General features: G+C 41.5%; 1 protein-coding gene across 5 annotated transcripts in view; it reads left to right on the top strand.

Moving 5' to 3' along the window:
• KCND3 (potassium voltage-gated channel subfamily D member 3) overlaps positions 1-27,146 on the top strand; it is a 264,846-nt gene that overhangs the window by 177,780 nt on the left and 59,920 nt on the right. For all 5 annotated transcript variants that reach the window (XM_053393491.1, XM_053393489.1, XM_053393493.1 and 2 more), the window contains exon 3: positions 26,798-26,960. In XM_053393491.1, the coding sequence (XP_053249466.1) occupies positions 26,798-26,960 (163 nt within the window). The remainder of the gene's footprint in view (positions 1-26,797; positions 26,961-27,146) is intronic.

Raw genomic sequence — 27,146 nt, 5'->3', positions numbered from 1 at the left:
GGACAGTTTGCAACCAAGAAAGAAAAATAAGAATGACTCCCAACTTGGTCTGACCCCTTTACTTTCTGGGAGCAAACCATTCTGGTTGCAGTAAAAGTTGACTTTCCAGAGGGAGATAGAGAGTGCTTCTCCACAAGGTCAGCAGCAAGAGAAGCACTGCTTGAAAAGTTGCAATAACGAATGAGTCACAATTTATGGAAGATATGAAATTTTACAGCTTGACATCAAACAGCTGAAGGGGCTATCATGGGGAACATTTGTTAATAGATCAGCAAAGCTGACACAGGCATTCCCTCTGTGCTTTTGCTGTAAAGTTTCAGGTGGTTTATGATCAGACGTACATATTATAGCCAGGTATCTTAACTAAAGCTATACTGCTAGGCCTACAAATTCATCCACCTTTGAATTAATTGTCATATACTTAAATATTCTTGCTTGGAGTCCACAATACTCATTTTTCAGTCCCTTCATTATGCATTCAGATCTCATTCTCTTGTGCTTAATGAATGGAAGTACAAGGTACTTGATTAGCAGCTCCTCATCAGTTTATGACCAGTAGATTTAGCTTTCTGACCTACTTCCTCGCCAGAAAAAAATTCCATTTATAGCCATGACTCAAGGTCTTTCATTTCAACCAAGCTCACTCCATCTGTCTTAAGTGCCTTCAGACTAAGAAGATTGGCCAGGTGTGTGTGTGTACTTTTTTGCTTGTTTGGATAGAGCTTCACAGAGCATTACCAGCAATGACATTTTTATATGTACATAAAAAGCACATGACATAGGTTACCAATTACATTGCTCTTTTCTCATAGCAATGCAAGAATTGCCCGGCAGAATCAGATCAGTTGCTTACTGGAAATCAAGGTTTGAATTACAGTCAAAGCCATAAATACACCAGAAGGAGATATCAAAGCCGAGCCAGGAATTAGGAACAAGGAAAGCACAGGCCTTGTCATCATATAGAAACCTGTGACTGTCAGTTCTCTCTGTCCTTTTTGATGTTTCTGGTCCTAAGCTTCCAAACATAAGTCATAGCTCACAATAGAATCCTGTGTTTATCAGCTCTTTTAAAAAAATGTCCCTAGCCCTCATGGTAATGAAGCTAAGCTCACAATGCAAATAAAGAGAAGGTAGTGTTTTTCTTTTAATCCATCCAAAATTACATAATGCCTATGATTTTAAATGATCTTTAAGGTTTTTTCTGCTAGATTTTTCAAATAACAGTACTTTTCTTAACAACACTGTGATATTGTACTTAATAATTAATTCATATTATGAGTGTGATATGCTGTTCTGCAAATGAGACACCCTTTCTTCCCATTTTCTCATAAAATCAGCATATCAGGAACAATAGCCTTAATGAAGGACTAAGGGGAAAAGGGGGAGTAAGTAAGGTAAGTACTCAAGCACACCCACAGTACGGCAGGCTTCTTAGGAAGCAAAATGTTCATAAACAAAAATGGCTACCTGGTTGTTTCAGAGGTTATCACTTAGGGAAACACTGTCTATGCGCAAGCCATATCATGTAAAAAGAAGGTATGGGAGAAACTCACACGCTTCAGGTACATGTGCCCCTGTACCAACAGGGCACACAATCTGTGGAGGTTAGGAGTGATGTCAGATGATGTAAACTAGAATGGTCACTTCTGCACTGTCAAGAAAAAGGAAATGCATCACAGAAACATAATACAGATCTGCATAAAATTTGCATATTCTAATGTATATGTGTATATGCACACATGAGAGTCCACAGAGTGAGGCAAGGGAGCAGTTGTCTCCCTGGATAGATCACCACCCCAGATCCTCAGCTTTCTTCTTTTTCTAAAAAAAAGAGTAAGTTTCTAGCATCTGTAGAACCTGAGAAATGAGGCAAAATGTGCAGGCACTAGTCTTTGTTTCAGGTATCCAAAATGTTAGCATTGCTGTAATTTGAGAGTAGTGTGTCAATACAAAAGATAGTGTGTCACTGCAAAGACATGAGCTTTTTATCTTAAGCTTTATTTCATAGTAGAAAAAGTGATTATCTTCGGTTTTAAAAATGAGGCTGCTAATGACAATACAGCTGAAGTCCATCATTGTTATACTCATAGTGCAGGGCACAGAAGTGTAGCCATCCTTGCAAACTAACCTGGTGTTATTGTACCCATGTTGTCAAAGACAAGGGGGGGGTAGTGTGTTACAATCCTGAAGGGTAGTCCAGTGTTGTAAACTGATGGGGAGCAGTTAGTGCAGATGAGGCCTTGGACTGGACAGTTCTTTCAAGGAAAGAAGTATCCTCTCCTCTATAAAGTAGGACATACCACCACCCTAATGTAAACTTAGTCCACCATTCCATGTTATCAATTTCTGCATTCAGTGATGCCTGCCCAGGGCTTAAGAAACATATCAATGAAACTCAATGAGCAGATTTACAAAGAAATGTGCTGTTCATCAGTAGCTGTTCATGAGTTCACAATGTGACAAGGACACTTAAGTGGCAACAACTGGTTTTCTGGGGAGTATCTACTGTACTTGGATTTATAATTTTATGTCCCCTTCCAACCATTTTGGCTGATATATGTAATTTCAGACAACATAGCTAGTGAAGTTTACTGCCCCCATGCAAATAATACAGATAATATATTCTGATTAAAAAAAACACACAGCTGCAAACCAAACTAAACATAGCAGGAACTGAGCACAGTTGAGCAGTTACGAAGCTTGGAACATATAAAATAAGTCTCCTTAATGTAAATGAATTCTTGCATGAAATGGTCTCTGTATTTCCCTAGACATGGTTGATTTGCTGTTTAAGTTTGTCATTTGACAGTTTCCTTATTGCTGCCTCTGTGTTTGTCACATTATGGATTTGGAAATTGCCGACTCTTCTGAAAATGTGCCACATTTGCATGCCAAATTTCTGAGCATAATTTGCTTCTGCAACTTCATAAACTCCATGTCTCCAAAACCAGTTAAGCCACTGCTGAGAAATGCCACAGTTAAGCCACAGTTCAAACTTTAACAAGAAAGATAGATTTTGTAAAAGTTACTTTGCCCATAAAAGCCAAGCATAAGGTTGGGTGGCTTACAGATATCACAGCAGACCTTCCTATTTGAGAAGAGAGTGGGGAAGCATAACTATTAACCTATCCCTAGTTACTAATGATCAGATATTTAGAGTCATCACACAGAGACACAGGATGTGTCAGTAAATGCAGGTCAAGAGAAGGGATGGCTTTGTCACATGCAGCTCTGTTTCCATTCCCCTGCAGTTCATCTTCCAAAAATTACTGCCGTATCAAGAGTCATGCAGGGCTCCAAATTAGAATTCACACGCAAACTAAGAATAATGTAGAAAGTGTCAATAGTTGTGTTGGGCCTGAACACAGAGGGAGGAAAGATGTGAAGTAAAACCGCAGCAGAATGTTGGGGTGACTTGCTAAGCTGGGTCAGGAAGCATAAAACAGATTCCAAAACTTGCTACCTAAATCCTAAGGAATTTCCCATTCCTCCATGAAGAGTAGATTCAAAGATGCACTTACTCATGTGGTACATATGCTTCTCTTATTAGGATGACTCTACTACTACAGAATAAAACATTGGATATCACTTATTTAAACGCTCCAGAAACATCAGAATTTCTGCCAGACTCACTTGTTAAGAGCTCCACATGGCAGGAGATTAAGTGTGCAGCTGCATTCAAATAAGCGATGATCCGTGTGCATTCCAAGGTGATCCAGTTGTGTGAGCGAACTCTACCATACCTGGACATATGAATTGCCTTGAGGTGCTTTGAATAGGCCCTCTTTCAGACTTGTATTTCAATTCCTTTACCATGAAAAGAGGAGGATGATCAAAGTGTGATTCATGCCCCATCAGCTCTGAAAAGATTGCTCACACACTTACAGTTAATAATGTTATGGAGCTGTTTCCGGAACCTAGTACTATCCAGGAGCAAATGCTCAATGTCTGTAGAAGCTGTCAGGGGAAACAAACAATATTATTTTTAGTCTCTTATTAGAAATGGCATGAACCTTATTTTACTGGAGGCTGCAAGAGGCATTGGAATGATTGTATGCAGTCACCTCTGTTCACTGGAAGGACATTAGCTTCTCTGAGCTGTCATCGCGTCCAACGTATGTAGCATTTGCACTGCAACTAAATCACTTCAATTCATGCTTAGAGTTCCCTTTAGTTTTGTTTATAAGAAAACACAAGTTTGTTATAGATGGAACCAGTATGTTAACACTGAGAAGTCAGTATGTTTCTTACAAGCTGCACAGAACTCTTGATTGACTCAAGCTCTCTACAGCAAATACAGTGGTACCTCAGGTTAAGTACTTAATTCATTCCGGAGGTCCGTTCTTAACCTGAAACTGTTCTTAACCTGAAGCACCACTTTAGCTAATGGGGCCTCCTGCTGCTGCCGTGCCGCCGGAGCCCAATTTCTGATCTTATCCTAAAGCAAAGTTCTTAACCTGAAGCAGTATTTCTGGGTTAGCGGAGTGTGTAACCTGAAGCGTATGTAACCTGAAGCGTATGTAACCCGAGGTACCACTGTACTCATATCAGGGGATTTACTTCCTCAGGCTGAATCATACGAAGCAGCCCTCATTTGAGGCTGTGTGTCCTCCCTGAGGGGCTGAAATGAAGGATAGCGCATTTCAGATCAGGATGTGATGCTCAATAAAAACACATCATCCCTATTAAAATTGCTGTGTAACGTTTCCAAGGTATTCCCCCATCACTTTCTTTAACCCAAAGCAATCACCTGCATTTTTACTCAGAAGAAAGTCCCACTAATTTCAACAAAGCCTACTCTCTAATAATACGGTTAAGCACTACTATGGCTGTAATTCCAAAATCCTTATGTGGAAGTTAATTCCATTAAAACCAGGGGGACTTGCTCCCAAGGAAATATGTATAGGATGAGGGAGTTACATTGCAATCCTAACGAGATAGCCCAGTGGGTAGACTCTTAATCTCAGGGTCGTGGGTTTGAACACCACGTTGGGCAAAATATTCCTGCATTGCAGGAAGTTGCACTAGATGACCCTCGTGGTCCCTCCCAACTCTACAATTTGAAGTGTATGAAGTGATGGATGCTGCATCGCTTCTGAAGCCCTGCTGATTCATGCCAACCAGGGTAGAAGGTGAGATGTGTTTTTATTTTCTTCTGTTTTTTGCACACCAGCTTTAGGCTGCTGTAACCGAGAGGCCTGAGGATTGAGCTCTTTGGGAGATTGACAAGACACTAGATCCAGAGCATTCAAAGCCATCAGCATCCTACACTCACCCTGAAAGGTGTGGGGGCTTTCTGTTGGCTACCACTGGTGAAAGGACCATCAACAATAGCTTACTACCTGCATAGATGGGACCTCTGCTGCTGCAGAGTCCTCATCTGCAAAGGGCCTCCCTTTCCACTGGCAGAGAGGTGGCTGCACACCATCCTAACCCATTCCCCGCCATCAACACCAGAGGTTAGGATTCCTCTGAAAGTCAAATAGGCACGCACCAAAACATAACCCCCAAAGAGGAAATGTAAATTGCAGCAAATCTTAGGATGTTAAGGAGTGTATGTTGCCATGTCCCCATCTCTTATATTCCACATTTCCGCCACATACATGTTTTGTGAGCACCAGCTATCAGGTGGTCTTTGTTGTTTGCAACTGCACAGACTGCCTTCAAACCATGCAGGCAAAGGAAAATGCATCACCTGACATCCTTGTGGCATCAAGTGATTGAAAGGTGGATTGCCCCACCCCCTGTCAAACTTGACCCACCTGTGTATGAGTGTAGGTATCTGGCATCCCACAGTGCAGCATATTGATCAAGCCACAGATTAAGTGGAGGCAAAGGCACAGGCTGCTGACTTAAACCTGAGCTGCTGTTTTTTTCGGCCGTTAATTTGGCAAGCAGGAAAGCACTGAAAGGGAAATGTTCCCACTCCAGCATATGTCTTACAGTAGCTGCAGTTATTTTGCTGAGGTAATGGCTTCAAATGGCCCATGGAGCGCAATCTTACTTAACCCCTGTTAAGAAGGTTAGGATTCTGGGCCAACAATCCTCTAATTCATTTTATATGTTCATGCAAAGGGAGGATAGAATTTCCGCTTATCTCTCCTGCACCTGGAGAAAATGAATAAGACAGTTAATTGTACATTAAAAGTACATGATAGAGGAGACAGTTAATTGTACATTAAAAATACTTGGTGGAGTTTAAATCTAGATTTTAAATACTTTAAATTGTTTTTCTAAAGCCAGCTACAAATTAATTAGTTTCTGATTTTAAAGAGCATGCTACTCATGCCCCATTCTGCATATTTTAGATTGCCCTTTTTGCTGTGATGAGTCCAGGACACACAGCATTGTGACTCCAGTTCTTTCCAGGAGGATGGGCACAGAAAACAATGCTGGGGTACCTTACATTCCACCTTGTGGTTTTTGAGGTGCCATTTTGAGTTCCATTTTGTCCCCCATAGTTTTAAACTTCTACATGAAACCACTGGGAGAAGCCATCCAGGGGTTTGGGCTTCAGTGCCACCAGTATGTTGATGACTCCCAGCTCTGCTTCCTTCCTATTTGGAACCAAGGATGGGGTGGACATCCTGAACACATGTTTGAAGGTGTTTGGGTAAAAATGCAGGCAAAAATGCTGAAGCTTAATGCAAATAAGCTGAAAGTACTCTGGACAGTACTGTCCATGTTGCTGCTGCTGATTGGAGGGGAGGAGGGGTGAGTTGGTGGGGAACTTACCCCAGAGCAAACACATTGGCAGGAAGACCAGATTGGCTCTTCTGGTGCATTTGTGCTGCCTTGCCCTTGCCTCTGCCTCACCCTTCCTTCTCTATCTCTAAGTAAGCAGTAGTGACATAACTGACCAGAGGTCAGGTGAATGGCAATGCTCCACCACACCATCTGCTACTGACACAGAGCTTTAACTCAGTTGGTAGAGCATGAGACTCTTAACCTCAAGGTCATGGGTTTGAGCCCTAGGTTGGGCAAAAGATTTCTGCAATGCAGGGAGTTCAACTAGATGACCCTACACTTCTATGATTCTATGATTCTTTGTTTTGCCATGAATTTCTGCCACACCCTTCTGCTAGTAAGTGTGCTCAATGCAGCTCACAAAGATTAAAACAATATATACAAAACAATAGAAAATAATACTCCCATCCCCAGACAAAAGACCCTCTAGGAGCGGTTACAACATTCCTTAGGAGCGATGGGCAACAAGAGGGGCAGATGTAGCCTTCTTAGCCAGCTGTTCCATAAAGCCAGAGAGCTAAGAAAATTCCCTGCTCACTTCACCTTTGGCAGCAAAGGAAAAAAAGGAGAGCCTCCCTAATGGGACAGAGATTACAGGCTGGTTCATGGGGGGCAGGAAGAGAGATTGTGAAGGTGCCTTGGCTCAAGGTAACTTGAAGGCTTTAAAGGTCAAAGGTAGCATCTCCCGCTGAATCCAAAAGCAAACTGATAACCAGTGCAGAAGTTACAGATTTAAGGTAACATATTCTGTTTTGTTACTGCAATGTGATGTAGATCTCTATGGCTGTCTCCTGAGATTATAGCATTTCCCAAGCAACTATCTGTCTGATACCTGACAATTCTTTAAAAAGCAAATTAAAGATTAAAGATAGCACTATATGCTGCTATTGAAATTAAACAGCTGAGAAATCATTTTCAAACCAAAAGCTTTGGTCTCGAAAAAAGACAGGCGGAGAAGAGTTACTTGCCAATTTATAGAAAGGCATATATGTGTGTGTATATATATATATATATATATATATATATATATATATATATATATATAAAATTACTAAATTCAATTTAGCCTTTTATGTCAGTTTGCCTAAGTCTGCCTCTCTTTAAAAAGTGGAACTGCTATATTCCTAGGTTTGTAGAATGTATTTGTCATTTAATTTGGTGCGACTAAAGGTGAGAGGAGTCTTGTAAGTGACTTAACCTACTTGATTTAAACCTCGACTACAGCACTGCTAGGTGTTTGCGAGACTGGAATATAAAAAGGGTGCCAAGTTATGTCAAATGAATACTTTAGCTTCAAAGATTTATACTTGCTAATTAAAGCTAGCTTTTGGATTCAATGAGTTATCTTAAATTGAGAGAGACTAATGGTTCACTGCACTGTGCTTTGGTATTTAAAATTTCAGCAGTGCTCTGTGCAAGTCCAAAATTTGGCATGCCCTCCCCCCCCCCACCTTCCATTCTGCTCAGTTCACTACATTATAGTTACAGCACCCTAGACTCTGCACCCAGGGCAGCAGAACAGGTCATGCTGCCCTAAATGCATCACTGCTTTTGCCCCATGATGGGAGGAATGTGTATCACACCTCAGGCCATTGCCACAGCTGCTGGGAAATTTACTTGCATTAAGCAACCATTCGCCATTTGCAAAATGGAAATTCCATTCACCTCCATCACATGCTTATAGTGGCCATGATTCAGGTCCAGATGTGAAAATGCATTAGACATTATCAGTAGAGTATCAGTACTAAATATTTGCAGTAGCAACACGTCACTTTGCTCAGTCAAATCTGTTTTCGGAAGGACACAACACCATTTATTTACCTGCGACAGGAATTCATTCCAAAAAAAAATTAGCTGTGGTCAGCTAAATGAGAGTTGATGGGTGAAGAATTTGTGTTTTGCAAACTGTAGCTGTAAATTGATACAGAAATGAAAATGGAGCTCTTTGGAAATCTGTCAGTCATGCTGGGACTAAGTGAGACTCCTCAACTATAAAATTAGGAAGCTCTGCATTACCTTGCAGGAATATTCAAAAGGAGGCTGTGAAGGGGATCAAGCGGTATCACACTTGGGGCTGCATCCTATATTAAAAGATCAATTTAAACTTGGGCTTGACTCCAGTACTTGTTTTTCACGTCAAGGCTCAGATACGAAAATATTCCAGGCCCTGGACCTTTGTGAAATGATAATAAGAAGGACAGGGTCTCTGAGCATGTGCAGAATGCTGTTCCTACACTGCTAATCTATCTCATCTTGCCCATCACAAACATCTGGGATAAAGGGCAGGGCTTCCATATCTCAGATTTGGCCTGTTAGCTCAAAACTGCAGCAACCACGTGGATTAGAAAAGAGCAATCTAATCAAAAACTGTGCCGTGCAAAGGCTTCATTATTTCTGCAGCTGCTAATGTCTCTACACTGTAGTTAAGGGTCTTTCAGCCTTTTGATTATCATCCTCTATTTTTAGGGGCTGTGTGTGTTGTTGCACACAGAGAGGAGAGCGAGAGATACAATCATCAGAGAAGGCTGCTGGGAAAGCTATTTATAGACCCGATGAGCTGCTCGGCACCTTATTTATTGCCAGCTGGAGGAGATCAGGCGCTGTCCAGACAACTTCTCTGCTTAGCCCCAAATCTGAAGGCAGCAATCTTCCTTCTGATCATGTTTTTGTCTGAGAAAGGAGGATAGTGAACATTAAAATACACGTCTTAATGCCAGTAATATAAGCATATGTCATGCAGCCCTCTTGCAGTGAAATGAATTAAACCACCTCTCGTGGGTCATAATTTCTCTGAGGTCAGATCTTCATGAAGAGCAAATTCATTAGATTTGCTAGATATAAAGATTAGAGCCATCAGCCTAGAAATGTGATGGGGAATGAATAACAGTACAGGCAATCAGCATTTCTATACAGGCAGGAGATACATATATGTAATATGTTACCATGTGAGGTATTGGGAGCTCAGAGCCGCAGCGTATGAACGCGCCACCATCTAGGAACCTAAATGGTTCTAGGTTCATGGCACAAAAGGTAAAGAGGGAATGTGAATGGTGTGTAATGTGCAAGATCAGCCAGATATTAGTCTAGAATTGGGGGATTTGTTTAATCCAGTTTGAAGCTGCAGAAGTAGTTTCCCCTCAGGTCCCCCCACATCTAAATATGCTTCCTTTGATATCATGAAGATGCAGACTACCTTATTATTATCATTGTCTTAAGATTCACCGGACAGTAGGAAATGAAGAGAAAGTACCACACCTTATTCCCCTCCACTTCAGCCATCGCTGCAGCTCACTGTGAGCCATAGAGAACTCTATCATCATAGGCCTGTCCTATTTCTTGGGTCACATGACTATATGTTTTTTTGTGGGTTGGTGGGTGGAGTATGTATGAACACATCATCCCTTCTATTAGCCAACTCAACCGTTGAGTGCCAACACAAATGTGGGTCAATAAGAAACAAGAGAGAAGTATAAGTTCAGGAGATCAAATTTTTAACAAAACCCACTGAAGACTGAGCATGCTGTATCAGCTGAGTGTCAGTTGGAAAAGGGAAATAGAAAGCAGAGGGCAGATAGGGTTAGAATATCCTAAAGGACATGGCTGGCTGGCTAACATCCTGAACAGGACCACTCCTGTTAGGTGGTGACAACAAACATCGTTGTTTTGTGGTAGATCCTACTTGTATTCCATGATTTCTAAACAGTCTTTCTGCAATGCAACTATAGTGGTACCTAGCATGTAAATATAATAATCCATAAATCATCAACTATATGCATCATGAAAATATTACTCAGCAACTTGTTTTTGGAAAATAACTCAATGATAACACACACACACACACACGAAGAGTCCGTAGCTCAGTGGCACCTATGTGCTTTTTACACTGAATGTCACACAATTAGCTTGTGGCATCTCCAGTTTTGAAAAGGGTCAGGTAGCAGGCGATGTAAAAAGAGCTCTCTACCTGATACCCCAGAGAGCCGCTGCTAGTCAGAATAGACAATATTAAACTAAATGGGGAAATAGTCTGACCTGGTATCTTGTTTTACACTAGACTAGAGGGAAATGCATTCACCTGATGTTAATGAACTGAGTGATCTCTCTCTACTCTCAGTTCAATGGAGATAACAGCTGTGAGAAATCACCTCTTACTGCCCCCAAAGAAATACAGGAAATGTGTCTTGGTTTGAGAGGCCACCAATGGAAGCGATAGAATTGGATACTGAAATCTGTAATTTCAGCCAGTGGTGGAGGAAGGGGGTGGGGGGGCGGTGCACCCCGGGTACCATCCCTGCAGGGGGGCAGACAAACCCGCCCCGACACTACAGCTCATGGGGAATCGCCTGCCCCACTGCCGATCGCACGCCCCGCCACGCAGCTTACCCACCACCGATGCCGCAACACGCAGCAGATCACCCCCTCCATGCGCAGCTCACCCTGACACCGGTATGTAGCGGCGCTGCACTTGTGCCATATGTAGCGGCACCACACATGCACCGTATGTAGCGGCACCGCGCGTGCACTGCTGGGAGGTTTGCCCCGTCCCTGTGGGCAGTTCTCCCAACCCCTCAACACCCCACACCAGATGCCTTCCTTCACCCCTGATTCCAGCTAACCCCAAGACCATTCAAGAAACCCAGCATGTGAACTAAGTTGTACAGTGGTACATCGGGTTACAGACGCTTCAGGTTACAGACTCCGCTAACCTAGAAATAGTACCTCGGGTTAAGAACTTTGCTTCAGGATGAGAACAGAAATCGTGCCGCAGCGGCAGCGGGAGGCCCTATTAGCTAAAGTGGTACCTCAGGTTAAGAACAGTTTCAGGTTAAGAACGGACCTCCAGAACGGATTAAGTTGAATTAACCTGAGATACCACTGTAGACCAAACTCCTGTCCTATAATGATGAATATGGGGGTTTTTTGTTTGTTTTTTAATATACTATTTTTAGTCCTAGATGATTTACTTTATATTCATTTTGGAGACACCATGGTCCTTGCTGGATGCCACAGCATGATATTAATCCATCAAAACAAGCCCTGGTGCCCCCTGCAGATCTTTGCAGCAGCAGGAAAAATTGCCTACAGAATGTTTTCTGAAGAGCCTTTCAGTCAATAAGAAGAAGAATGTTTATATCTTGTCAAGTAAACAACGTGCTTTGTATGACTGCTTAGGTGCAAGAAAACCTCCAGCCACCATCCTATTTTGCCTCTGTGCAACGTGCTGCATAGAAAGCAGGTGGGCCAATCAAGCCAAGAATTTGCTTACTCCTCTCACTTTCTCACTTGACTGCTTGTCAGTTCACAGCAGCTGCATTTGCATGGAGCAGCCAGCCCATTTTCAGCACATATCCAAGCTGTTGTGTATAAGGTTATATTGACATTTATTTCTGGTGCTTTTGCTCCTGTAGCAGTGCAACAGCACCTTGGAGTTGTGCCTGGAAGCTAATAGGGGCTTATGAACATGATTGAGCAAAGACTACCCCTTTGACTCCTCAGCATGATTCTCCTGAAAACCTTAGCAATGCCACATTCAGTTCAAACTAAATGGAATGCAAATGGATGGATTGCTTCTGAATATTGTCAATTTCACTTCTTTTCAAAAGCTGTGAAGTGAAATTGACCCTGTGTTTTGTTTCAACTGCTCATGGGGGAAATGTGGCACTGCAGTGCTGGAGAAAGGAGTGCACAGCCTTTTAAGATTATAACCTTATTTCGAAGGGGGTTAGTTGCTTAGGCTTGCATTGTGAATTGCCTTTTTGCAGAAGACAAAAGGTATGAGAAATGGCAAGAATGCCATTATTTTATTTGCTTGGTATGCTTTTTAGTGTCCTAGATGAATGCTCATGCACTTTAACAGTTCAGCAAGGGAGCAGTCAAACTCTATATAAAGTGTTTATTTTTTTAAAAAAAAAACAGATAAAGGTTTAAAAAAGTGGTACAGTCAAACCTCGGCGGTCGAACGTAATCCATTCCGGAAGACCATTTGACTTCCAAAATCTTCGACAACCGAAAACTGAAAGCAGAAGCCTCAATACAATAAGGAAACTCAAACTGGAAGCTGCATAGCACATTTGGCTTCCAAAAATCGTTCAGAAACTGGAGCATTTACTTCCAGGTTTTCGGCGTTCAGGAGCCAAGACGTATGATAACGGAGGTGTTCAGGAACCAAGGTTTGACTGTACTGCTGTAGTAGAAGGTGTTTAGTTTTGCTGTTCACTCATTAATTCATTCAAAAGATTTCATCATAAGTAATGTCAGGGCTCTTCTCACATAGAAAAATTATTCAAACAATAAAACAGTCTAAAGTAATAAAAATTAAGATGAGTACTAAAATCTATACCATGTGAACAGCATAGAACAGTCCGCCAATTACAAATGGGTTACTCTGATCAGCAGTCCCCAAATGCCTTGATAAAGAGAGGTGTCTTCAGCTGGCTCAAAGCCCACACCAGGCACATTTTATGATGGGAGGGAACCCCGTTTCCAGGAGGCTGCCACAGAAAAGGCCCTGTACCACAGTTACCAGCAGAACCAACAGAAGGGCTTCTCCTGCAGAGCTCTGGATGCCACCAAAGGTGTTTCTTCAGGTATTTGGGTCCCAGGTTGCCAGGGTTCAGCAGTCAACAGTAACACCTAGAAATATTGGTAGCATACAGACAACCAGAAGTTTTGAAAAACCAGTGTTACATGGTTGTTATAAGATGCACAATTCAGCAGCCTTTTTTGCATTCTCCTGGGAGACATGGCTATCTGGGCTGCCATGATGAGCTCCTCCACTTCAAAATTTATGTGTGTGCAGCTGATTTTTGTTTAACTAGGGATAGGGTAGGGTGGGGTGAGGTGGGGTGAATCCTGATGGGGATGGTGGCGTGGAAAAGGGGACTTCAGCTTTTTATCCCCACAGTAGTCCTAACTGAAATCACACAACCCCTTGCCAGTGGAAGCTGTACTCCCATTGAAAATAACCAGTGCAGTATGTATATGATTTCGGTCAGGACCATGGTGGAGACAAAGGATTAAATATCCTGATTCAGCACCATGACACAGTTGTGTATGTGCAGCTGATAAGTCAAGCCAGTGAGGGTTCCTACTGACCAGATCAGTGTCTGATCCGCTTGACTGCTGATGTTGGGTCTGAATATCAGGTCAAATTTGAATCTTAGGGAAACGTTACGGTACAAAGCTTCAGATCCCCTGGATGAAGCAATAAGCAAAGGCTTTTTTTCTTTTTTAGAACTGGGGCACAAAAAGATTGATCAATTTCCCCCAGGATTATATTCATTGAAGTTAGGGTGTGGTGTCCTAACCTACAAGACTGCTCTTCATTTGCCTGCAGTGGTAGAACATTTTATGGCCTAGACTGCTTTGATGTTGCTTTCTGGGCAAGTTAGGCCCTCTGGCCATTCATCATAAGATGCTCTTTTATCTCCCAGCAACCCTAATGAGGCTATTGATTAATTACTTAAAATCTGCTTTCACCAGAACTATTAGCTGGTTGGCTTTCCTTTAAAAAAAACCAAAAACTTTCAAGGTGATTAGTTGTCTTTTTAAAAATGAATTAATGAAGACTTCCGAGGTTCTCTGACTCCTGGCTGAGGGACCAGGGGGTGGAACACACATGGGTTTAGAATGCCCAATTAATGCTCATGAAAATACAATGTTTTTGATTGCTCGGCAATTTATCTATTATAAATGGGCTGTGAGGCTATTAGTAGTATTGGCACTATTGATCAGGGACAAAAACAAGGAGGCAGCTAGCAATTAATATTATGCCAGCCAACCACAGATGCCACCAATAGTGAAGATTTAGCAGCTATGGTCAAATACATTTCAGCAACATCCATTTTGGTTTTGTGGTCCAATGCATGTTTTTTTAAATTTGAAAATGTCAATTATTTTTGTATGTATTTTTTCACAAAATCACACATTTTGGGGGCATAATTCCTAAGATACACACTGCTTATAAGTGTTCTCTTAAAGCCAGAGCTGCCCCTGATTAGTACTCTCATGGTGGACCCCTGACTGGCGTCAGAATAACCCAGGTGCCCCAGAGACCCAGTTTGAAAATCAATGCTGGGTTTGATTAAGAAGTTGCTGCTTTGTGGCCTTTTTAAAATAAGTTATATTACTATTCTCTATGGGTGTTACACAGTGCTAGTCCTTCTCAGAGTAGACCCATTGAAGTTATTGGCCATGATTAACTTGGATTCACTTATGTGCATTGGTCTACTTTGAGTAGCAATTCCAACCATATATTTATTTGTTCCTGGATCCGATTTCAAGAGCACCTACTACTGTGAGATTGGCAGAAACTACATATCTGCTTATGCAGAGCAGATCGTCATTTGCTCCTAGGAATATATAATATGGTCATGGCCCAATTACTGGGCCTTTCTTCTCAGAGGATAATTAGCTGACTGGCATTCAGAAGAGCAAGTTGGCAATTTTAACATTCCCTCAGGTGGATCACACAATGACGGATACTTTAGTTTTACGGTTGTGTTTAATCCATGGTTTCAGAAGAACCTTTAATGACCATCTACGGTGGAGACCAGGTTTTAGCTCATCAAGGGCTGATGTTTCCTTTATGAGGAATTAAAACTACTCCGAATCAACTTGCAAAGGCTTTGCATTGTCATAATGTATGAATCAACCTGCTCTGCACCCACAGACTGCTTAGAAACTGAAGCCAAAAGGTAGGAGTGGGCGACAGAGTTATACAAAGTCACATTTTAATTACAGAGAACATGTTTTTGTGGTCTTGGCTTCAGAAGTTTTAATTGAGCCAGAAGGGGCATGACTATTCCATTATAAGTCAATCTTCTTTGATGAAGGAGTTAGGAAGCCACGTGCTCATGCACAAAATTCAGTCAGGGAAGTTCCACTCTGTTGTCCACCTGAAGCAATGAATGTACTAGCTTGAAAATAAAACTGCTTGAGACAGGATGATGCTGAGTTGGTACAATCGCCCAAAGGCTACTCATCACATTTCAAGGCTGGGTCCACATATGAATCTTCAGCATTTTGTATCTGCCTCGTTATCGCTATTTTCACATGTGAATGCTCAAGCTCTGTGCTGTTCAGTGCAGTTAGCCCACCCTTTCAGCTCCAGGTCATCAAATGCCAAGCAATCAACCTGTGAGTCAATTGGTCCTCAAAGTCCACACCGTGAAAACAGGACATTTGTTTTAATGCATGCAGCAGGGATGGGGAATATCATATCCAAATGTGGCCCTCCAGGCTTCTCTGTCAGGCACCTTGGGATCACCTCTGGCATGCACCTTCTCCCCAGGCCATGCTCCTCACTAGCCCTGCATCGTTTTTGAGTGTTTTGGGGAGGCTAGACTGTGCCGTTGAACTTTGATAATGCTTTTTGCTTACCAGAAGAAAGGATAGAATGTGTAAATATGTAGAAACTAGCCTACTGTGCAAAGGCAAAATTAACATTAATTGCTCTGCCTGCTTCTAGCCCTGCTCACCATTGGCGCATGGTTCCCAGAACTTTTCTTAGAAGAGAATGTGGCCACCAGACTCAAAAAGTCCCCCTACCCATGACATGCATAGTACATCTGTCTTATGCATTGGCAGGATCTTCCTCTGCCAGCTATCTTCACTGTTACAACTTTCCATGTAGACCAAGGAGAGAGAATCTGTGGCACTTCAGGTGTTGCTGGACTACAGTACCCATCATCCCAGACCATTGGCTATGCCAGCTGGGGCTGTTGGGAGTCGAGAGTCCATTGGCACCTGGAGGGTTACAGATTCTCCATAACTTGTAAGCTACGTCTAAAAGAGAGAGATTAGCAAACATTGTGACCAGGAATGTATTAAGACTGGTAAATGCATCAACGGATGCGCAAAAGGGACAGCTTTTTTATTTTTTAAGTGACTTACTATATCAACAGACTCCAAAGAAAATCCCAGAAGAGGTAGCTTTCATAGGTTGATTGGTTGAAACATTCTGGTGCATCCCTTTACTTTTTATCCCATGATTACTTGAGGCCGTATCCAGAGCTGCATGTGGAGAACTCCACTTGCTCATTGGGACTTCCCCTTCATTTCCTCTCACTGAATGCTCTCTGGAGCAGATACTGAAGGTGTGCTAGGTGTGGGGGCTGCAGAGGAAAGTAAGGAAGGCAGAGTTCTGCTACACAAGCAGAAGTCTGCTGTGCTAGCAGCATTGGACACGATTCTTGGTGTGTTTGAGGTGGCATCATACCCTGTGGTATGCATTTGTACTCAAGTGATGTTACAGTCATCAAATGATGAGTGCATGCATGCATGAACTAGCCCTGGTTGAAACTGAATTGGAAAGTAAATGATCTGTAGACTGAGCCGGTTACAGGAGACTGGGTTCTGTTTTGAGTACTGCAAAGAATTATTGGATAGCTACCAGTACCCACCGTAGCTCTCAGTCAAGCCTGTGGTCACCCTCACAGCCCAAATGATCAGTATTTGGCTGTGCTGTGCAGATTGTATCAGAAGACTGTATGCTTGCTGCTCACCGCCCCCAATGCGGTGGGGAGAAACAGTTTCTCTTTTGCCAGCTTTCCGTTTATGTCCCCTCTGGCTGAGCCAAAGAATCAAACATCTGCTCTGTTGATAGGAAATTGACTGTGACATATGAGGAAATGGGTTAAGGTCCCCTCTCTCTCTCTCTCTCTCTCTCTCTCTCTCTCTCTCTCTCTCTCTCTCTTGCAAATTGTTTTGTGTTATGTTTTGTGTTTTGTAGCTGCAGCTGTTTCATGAAATGCCAGAGCATTAAATTATCTGCATTACAAATTTGGCTAGGGAGTGATAGTTTAGAAGTCCCTCATATAAGTGTGAAAGTCTAGTTTGTGTTTTGGATACTTCTATATGAAGTTCACACAGCGATTAGCCAAAGCCATGGGCTTCTCTCTCCCATTAAAACTAATGTGTGGCCCTCCAAGCCAACCATGAACCATGTACAGTTTGTGGTTTGCAAAGTGATTTTGCATTGAAAATGAAGAATGAACGAATGGGAAGATATAGAAACACCAGTACTACTGGACTGTTTCATATCATAACTATCTAGTCATTCATGAAAGCTGCTTCTTATCCGAGTATCATGCCAAACTAACCCTTTTGGTATTGGGTGGGTTTATATCTTATCCTTTCAAGCCTTGTGTATTCAGAAGGTTCACAGTTTATGTGCATGAATGTTCTACTGAGCTAAACCAATCAAAATGGAGCCTATACCAAACAATTGTTCTGTCCTCTGTAAACAGCAGAAAGCTTTTCAATAGCACTCCGGGTTTGCAAGTTCAAATCCGCAGCATATGATTAATTTGATGCCTCGCCTTGTTTGGGAGCAGCTGAGGCAGTGTTGCTTAACAAGGGCTTTTAAACTCTCTTTGGATAAGAGGGTGTCTAAAAAGTTAATAGCTGCAAAGAGTGTTTTATTGATCATAGCCATTGCAATAGGCTTTGGTGCATTTGCCTTAGACGAATCCAGCCCAAAGCCTCTGTGTGGTACAATTAGGTTTCAGCTGATGATGTGTGAAGCATTTACAGAACTCTGAAAATTACACACACATACATTGAGCCACTCTCTCACACAGCTTTCGGGGATTCACTGGAAGCCTTTCTCTAGGGACAAGGTAGCTCAGCAGTCAAGAGCTGATCAGTGTCATGAGATTTTATTTTAGAGCTTTGCCCTGCCTGCCTTCCACTTTCACAGAAGAAGTGAAAAGAGCAAGAGACAGCAAATACAGACTTGGCGAGATGGTCTGGAAGAGTGGGCCGCCATTTTGTTCCATTGTGGAGGATTTTGAACAAATTCAGTTCAGAGATACAGATCTTTCTGCTTCTGGTGTTCCGTTTTGATCAAAAGTAACTAGCTTCCTCTGCTCTTGTGCTGGCATGAGACTCTTGGGCAGCATGTGTTTTAAAACAGGAGGCTCAGAGATGAATTTTGATATTGCTCCGTGGTTCCAAATTTGGGGCACTACCGTCCCTTTGGTTCCATAAACTCATGCCTAGTGCCATCTACCCTATAAAAAGCATTGTTCGGAATAATGGTTTACATGACCCATTAAGGAAGATAATAACACAATAAATTCAAAACAATTAAGTGCACATTTATTCTAAATCCAATTAAAATTATTTAGTTTAATTAAATCAACAAAATTAATGAACTTGATCCACTGATACCAACTGTTCAAAGTCAGATAGTCATCTCCAGTGCCCCTCTGCCACCGCCTTGCTTCTTAGCAGCCCTTGGGAAATCCCCTTCCCAGGGAATGGTACAGTTTGCTTTGGAAACCACTAATTTAGCTGGTTCCTAAAGGTGCTGAGAACATTTTTCCGCCGAAAGTTTCAATTTCAATTTCAATTTCAAATCATTATTATTTAGCTGAAGGCTATCATTTCCACAGAGGGGGAAATAGCTCATTCAAAGCATGATTAAAACAAAACAAAACAAAAAACAAAACAACACCCAAACGTCCACACTACACCAGTACAGTGGTACCTCGGGTTACAGATGCTTCAGGTTACAGACCCTTCAGGTTACAGACTCTGCTAACCCAGAAATAGTACCTCGGGTTAAGAACTTTGCTTCAGGATGAGAACAGAAATCATGCTCTGGCGGCGCAGCAGCAGCGGGAGGCATCATTAGCTAAAGTGGTACCTCAGGTTAAGAAGAGTTTCAGGTTAAGAACAGACCTCCAGAATGAATTAAGTTCTTAACCTGAGGTACCACTGTACTAATAAACTAGAGCACATAGTGAAATAAGCAAAATGCTATTTATAATTTAACCCAATAGTTTATCACCAAGGTAGCAACCCCCTGTAATCTGGCTTTTTTTTTTTTTTTTTTTTTTTTTTTTAATCCACTTGCATTTTTCTGAATTATGCTGGCAGTCAAGATTATGAGATTCAGCCCATTCCTTTTTAATAAACAGAACTAGAAAACTAGCTAGAACTATTATGGGTGCTATGGGTCTGGTATTCAGCAAAAATGCCAGTACAACACCTCATACGCAACTCCCTTTGTCCCCTAGCCTCTTTGCTATAAGCTTCTGTCTTGGGTGACCCTATAACCTACCCAGGCGTATGCATGATGCAGAGGCAAAGGCAAAGGAAGCAGCCAGAGGTGGGCACGGCAAGCGGCAGCAGAGGGGGCTGAATCTGCCACCTGAGACAACAGCCTCTCCTTAATGAGGAGGCTGTCCCTGAATGTATGTCCAATTGAATTATAATCAGTATTCCCAGATTTGCAGCTATGCATATAAAAAAGCAAATGCAAAATTTATGCAAACCTATGATGTGGGTGGCGCTGTGGGTTCAACCACAGAGCCTAGGACTTGCCGATCGGATCAGAAGGTTGGCGGTTCAAATCCCCGCGACGGGGTGAGCTCCCATTGTTCGGTCCCTGCTCCTGCCAACCTAGCAGTTCGAAATACGTCAAAGTGCAAGTAGATAAATAGGTACCGCTCCGGCGGGAAGGTAAACGGCGTTTCTGTGCGCTGCTCTGGTTCGCCAGAAGCAGCTTAGTCATGCTGGCCACATGACCCAGAAGCTGTACGCCGGCTCCCTTGGCCAATAAAGCGAGATGAGTGCCGCAACCCCAGAGTCGGTCATGACTGGACCTAATGGTCAGGGTCCCTTTACCTTTACCTTTACCTTTACCTGTGACATCTTTTGCCCTCTCTTCTTCTTCTTCTTCTTCTTCTTCTTCTTCTTCTTCTTCTTCTGATGCAGTTCCCTCTTTTGGGTGTCAATATCCCTTGCAGCTTGCAGAAGGGAACTTCCAGCTCAGCTTCATTCTTCTTCTTTTTTTATCTTATGCAAGGAAAGTATCACCAAAAATGCACTCCCTTTACATACTTTGTCCTATTTTGTGAGCTACCAGAGCAATCTTTCATGCGTTCCTCTATGATGCTTTGGATAGGTGTTCCATGCCTCAGTTGAGATTCTCTTTGCTAGTGCTATAAAGAGAACTCTGGCTGTTATTCCCTAATGAAACATACAGGGCAGCAACTGCTCTGGACTAACAAGTATGATTGACTGCCCTGGCTTACCGAGTGCCATATTACAGCTAAGGTAATTGGGATTCTGAATCCTGATTTACAGTTGAGCATGACACATTCCCCTATAATGCAGCACAGATGATTGGATCTCTTTAATTCTAGCTGACTGGCCCATCAGTCATGATCCCAGCACATCACAGCACACCTTTTCAGGATTCTGAATTGTAACTGGGTACCATCTGTTACCACGCTGAAAGGTATCACCTTGGATTCAATATGTGTTTATGACCTTAGGGGTTCATATAGTTCAGTGTTGAGATCCACCTCCAGACATAGACGAGAAGGGAGACAACCCCATCGGCTAACAAGCTGATCCAGGATGTCTCTGCAGCTTTTTAGTTGGAATATCCATGGGGCAAATTCCCCTGAAAAAAGGAAAAGGATTTTTCACATTTTGAGGAAAGAACAACTAGACGTCATTTGTCTCCAGGAAACCCATGTGACTAGGCTCCACAGAAGAGTGCTAATAAACAAGCGACTAGGCCAAGAATTTATTTCATCAGCTAAAGAAAAGAAAAGGGGAGTCGTGATATATGCAAAGGAGAGCCTAGCACCAAAATTTGTGTTCAAAGATGAACAAGGAAGAATTTTGGCGATCGAAATACAATCACAAGGAGAAAAATTTTTGATAATTGGAATTTATGCACCAAATGAGGGGAAATCTGAATTTTATGGGAAGCTGCATGAGACAATGCTGGACCATATGGACTATAATAACATCATTCTGATGGGAGATATGAATGGGGTTGTCTCCACACACATGGATAAGTCACAAAATCAAAATGTGACTAAAGATGGCAGACTACCAAAGACTTTTTTTGAACTCACAGACAATATGGACTTGATTGATATCTGGAGGACAAAGAACCCCCTAGGTAGAGAGGGAACATTCTTTTCTGAGGCCCACCTATCCTGGACAAGAATCGACCAAATCTGGATATCTAGAGGACTGGCACCCAAGACCAAAAAAGTAGAGATCTGCCCTAAAACTTGCTCCGACCATAACCCCTTGAAAATGGACTTGAGACTTACACCAGCTGGATCCTTCAGATGGAGAATGAATGATGCATTGTTTAGAGACCAGGAGATAGTGAAGAAGGCCCAAAAGACGATGAAAGACTACTTTGAACTAAATTTGAACACTTCGGTGGAAAAAAAAACAATCTGGGACGCAAGCAAAGCTGTTATGAGAGGGTTTCTGATACAGCAGAATTCTATTAAGAAAAAACTCTGGAACGGTAAAAAGGACAAGATCTTGGAAAGGATAAAAGACGGAGAGAAAAAGTTGAGACTAAATCCAAAATCAAAAGAAGTTTTGAGAGAAATAAAATTCCATCAAGCACAATATGCAAAACTGATAAATCAAGAAGTTGAATGGAAAATCAAACAGATGAAACAAAGATCATTTGAATCGGCAAATAAATGTGGGAAGCTGCTATCATGGCAGCTGAAAAAGAGACAAAAACTGAACTTTGTTACCAATCTAGAGGTTGAAGGAGAATGTATTCAGAAACCAGAGGAAATTAGAAAGTGTTTCCAGAGATATTTTAAAAAATTGTTTTCCCAAGGACCCCAAGTGGAGACTGAAATAAATAAATTTTTAAAAAGCTATGGCCTACAAAAACTAACACAAGACAAACAAACTGACCTGAATTATAAAATAACCCAACAGGAAATCGAAAATGCCATTCAGAACATGCAACTAGGCAAATCCCCGGGCCCAGATGGACTTACCTCCAAATACTATAAGATATTGAAGGAATACCTGACTCAGCCATTGATGGAGGTATGTAATCAAATTATGGAAGGGAAGGGGGCACCAGAATCGTGGAAAGAGGCATTCATCACTTTGATACCAAAATTGGAATCTGAAAAGACTCAACTTAAGAACTACCGTCCCATCTCACTCCTAAACGTGGATTACAAGATTTTTGCTGACATTTTGGCAAATAGATTGAAAAAAGTCTTAAATGGAGTTATTCATAAAGACCAAGCAGGCTTTCTCCCTGGCAGGCATTTGTCAGATAATACTAGGAACATTGTTGACGTTCTGGAACTTCTACAGACAAATTTGAATACAAAAGCAGTTTTGATATTTATAGACGCGGAGAAGGCCTTTGACAATATATCTTGGAAATTTATGAAGAAGAATTTGGAAGGGATGGGAGTGGGAAGGGCGTTCCAAAATGGCATAGATGCAATATATTCAGAACAAAAGGCTAAATTGATAGTAAACAATGTGGTGACAGAAGAGTTTAAAATTGAAAAAGGAACACGACAGGGGTGCCCCCTATCACCCTTGCTATTTATTTCTGTCCTTGAGGTTTTGCTAAATTTGATCAGGAAGGATCAGCAGGTGGAAGGAATACAGGTCGGAGGAAAACAATATAAACTGAAGGCCTTTGCAGATGACTTGGTTTTGACATTACAGGAGCCGGTGTCCAGCACAAAAAGAGTATTGGAATTAATTTCTGAGTTTGGTCGGGTGGCGGGATTCAAGTTAAACAAACAAAAAACTAAGGTTTTGGCAAAAAACTTGACACCTTTAGAAATAGATGGGTTTCAGAAGGAAACAGAACTAAACGTTGTTAATAAAGTGAAATACCTGGGGGTCAACTTGACTGGGAAAAATTTGAATCTGTTTAAAGATAATTATGAAAAATGTTGGTCTGAAATTAAAAAGGATCTAGAAATCTGGTCAAGATTGAAACTTTCCTTGTTGGGAAGAATTGTAGCAGTAAAGATGAATGTATTGCCAAAAATGCTGTTTCTGTTCCAGACCCTACAGATCGTGGACAGAGTGGAATGTTTTGGAAAGTGGCAGAGGGACATTATGAAGTTTGTCTGGCAGGGCAAAAAGCCCCGAATAAAATTTAAAATATTAACAGATGCAAAGGAAAGAGGGGGTTTTGCCCTGCCGGACTTAAGGTTGTATTATGAAGCTGCATCCCTCTGCTGGCTGAAAGATTGGTTTTTGCTAGAAAACACTGATGTCCTAGATCTGGAAGGGTTCAACAATGCTTTTGGGTGGCATGCATATTTGTGGTACGACAAGGTAAAGTCTCATAAGTTGTTTAAAAACCATATTGTAAGGAAATCTCTGTTTTCTGTCTGGACTAAATACAAGGACTTATTTGAAAACAAGACTCCGAGGTGGTTATCACCGATGGAGGCTAAAGCCACAAAAATACTTAATATGGGGGGTGGCTGGGCAAAATACTGTGAAATAATAGAAAGAGTGGGTGATACTTGGAGGTTGCAGAGCTTTGAAAAATTGAAAGGGAAGGTGCGAGACTGGTTTCACTATGCCCAAATTTTAGAGATCTTTAAAAAAGATAAAAAAATTGGTTTCCAGGTGGAAAAATCAAAATTAGAACTAGAATTACTTGAACCTAAGACGAAAGTGCTTTCAAGAATGTACAACTTGCTGCTTAAATGGAATACTCAAGATGAGACAGTCAAATCAGCCATGATAAAATGGGCACAAGATATTGGATACAACATTATGTTTGAGGACTGGGAAAGGTTATGGACCACCGGTATGAAATTTACGGCATGTAGTGCCTTAAAGGAAAATATTATGAAAATGATGTACAGGTGGTACATGACCCCAGTCAAACTTGCAAAGATATACCATTTGTCTGATAATAAATGTTGGAAATGTAAGGAGGCTGAAGGAACTTTTTACCACCTCTGGTGGACATGCCCGAGGGTGAAGGCCTTCTGGGAAATGATTTATAACGAGTTGAAAAAGGTATTTAAGTATACCTTTCAGAAGAAACCAGAGGCCTTCCTCTTGGGCATTGTGGGCCAGAGGATACCTAAGAAAGACAGAACCTTCTTTCTATATGCAACGACTGCAGCAAGAATTCTCATAGCTAAATACTGGAAGGCACAGGAGCTACCCACACTGGAAGAATGGCACACACAACTGATGGACTATATGCAACTAGCCGAAATGACTGGCAGAATCCGAGACCTGGGAGAAGAGGCTGCGGAAGAGGATTGGAAAAAATTTAAGGACTATTTACAAAAACATTATAAGATATATGAATGTTAAAAATTTGCTAAGGTTTGAGGTAAATATGCTTCAGTATTGAAATTCGGAGTTGATAGAAACAAAGTTAATGATCGAGAAAAGTTTTAATTTCAGAGTGAATAATTAGATGAAAATACAAAAACACAGGAAACAAGGTATTAATTTGCTGTTTATATTTATTATAAAGAATGCAGGGATGGAGGAGATGGGGAAGTCCAGTGGATGATGAAAAAAAAAAAAAAAGACTTCGAAAAATGAATTTTTTCTTGTTTAATTTCTTTTTCTTTCTGTAAAACCGCTTTTGTTGTGTTATTGATGATGGATTTAGATTCTGGAAAAAAGCAATAAAAAAATTTATTAAAAAAAAAACATATAGTTCAGTGTTGCACTCTCCAACACTCCAATGTGCAAGCAGCCATTAGAAATGATGCAGGCATGTCCACTACTTAGATCTGTGGCCCCCAAACTTTGGTCCAGGGATCACCAGTGTTGTGCTACCTTCATTCAGGTGGTCAGGTGGTCCACAAAGTGTCCAAAAATACAATTAGGAATCATACAGCATCCAGGGCTGTGAATTCTAATTGCTGCAACAGGCAGAAAAGGCATTAAATGGTCTGCCAAGACTCTCAGCAGCCTTCAAGTGGTTCATGAGGGGGAAAGAAGTCAGAGAAACACTGAATTAGATAACAACTGAAGCACCTGCATATTGTTTGAAAGATGGATAATCAGGACAACAATAAACAAGGAAATCACTAACTTTCAATCAGCTTGGCATAGTTTTTTTTACATTTGCAACATCAATAGAACATGGCTTTAGGCCTCTGAGAGCACATGGTGATTTATGGAATGGCACTTTTGTTTAAAAGCTGAAAGGACTTAAAAGTTAAATGTAACTAAGTAGGCATATGGTGCTTCTGTGGGGGCTGGGATTGTAAAAAAAATAATCAGCTGTATATGAATCACTTTTCATGAATTATGTATATTGCAAACAAAGAAAAAACAATGAGGGGAAAACAATGTCATGCATGCAAAACATGAAATCAACTTGTGGAGTTTCTTTTTTTTTTGTGAATAGGTAGGTCCAGGGTGGCTTGGAAGAAAACCAGGTAAAACTGAAACAGCTCATCCATCAGCATGTGATTGTTATGAATGTAAAGTAAGCAGACTTGGTCCACAGTCTCATCTGTCATTTTCACAGAGCTCTAGGCTGCTTTTATGCACTCAGCCACAGGGGTTTATTCTACCAAAGTGCTACACTGAGCATCTGATGAAGCAGGCTGTTGCCACAATAAACCAGTGAAGGTGAGATCTAAATAGCATTGCAGAGACTTTAGGGCAGATGCAGTGGTGTGTATATCTCCCCTCTCCCTTGTGGTGACCAATAGCCTGTTCACACACACACACACACACACACACACACACGAGTCCAAAATCAGGGGAACTTTAGGAATTATATATATATATTGCAATACAAGCATGCAAGACAATGAGAGCTTCTTCTTTTTTAAAAACCAATGTAAATTGCAGATACAGAACTCCCAGTATGAATCATGATTACAGCTGGGGAGAAAGAGTTTAAACTCCTATTTCCACACACACAAACATGTTAATGTCCTGGTCATCATAGGGGCCCCTGAACTGGGAATTTATACAAACAAGACTGTGTCGTTGTTTAAAATGTTACTGAGTAGCCAGTCATTTTAATGATTTTATTTTTAAGGGTTTTGTTGCTGCTGTTGCTATTTGCCATCATGATGTTTTTGCAGGAGGGTGCTATAGAAATACTTTGATGAATCATTAAATGTATGAAACCAAAGGCGTAGATGCAAGAGCGAACTACATGATTAATGCCCCATGTCCTAATTTCAATTTACAGCTGGCTGACTTTGCAAATGTCTCATCCAATCAGCTTTGCCCTAATGCTGCCATCTTGTTTTGTTGCTTTCTGTTTCACCAGTTATGGAGACATGGTGCCCAAAACGATTGCTGGCAAGATATTTGGCTCCATTTGCTCCCTGAGTGGGGTGCTTGTCATTGCTCTCCCAGTCCCAGTTATTGTTTCCAACTTCAGCCGGATCTACCATCAGAATCAAAGAGCTGACAAGCGACGAGCACAAAAGGTAAGAGGCAAATGCACTGAAAGCGATGCTGCATGTTGGGATATCATCAACTCTGATGCTGCTTCACTGATCCTGGCAAGGTCTAGCAAAACAGCTATGGGGGATAAATTTCCCCAGGGGGTTCAAGTCCAGTTAATCTGATTTTATTCCCAAACAGAGTCTTAAGAGTTTACAAGAGCTTCCCAT

Source organism: Podarcis raffonei, chromosome 6, assembly GCF_027172205.1.
Source record: "Podarcis raffonei isolate rPodRaf1 chromosome 6, rPodRaf1.pri, whole genome shotgun sequence".
NCBI classification, from domain to species: Eukaryota; Metazoa; Chordata; class Lepidosauria; order Squamata; family Lacertidae; genus Podarcis; species Podarcis raffonei.
The sequence above is the reverse complement of the archived record's forward strand: the minus strand, read 5'-3'. Positions and strand labels throughout refer to the sequence as shown.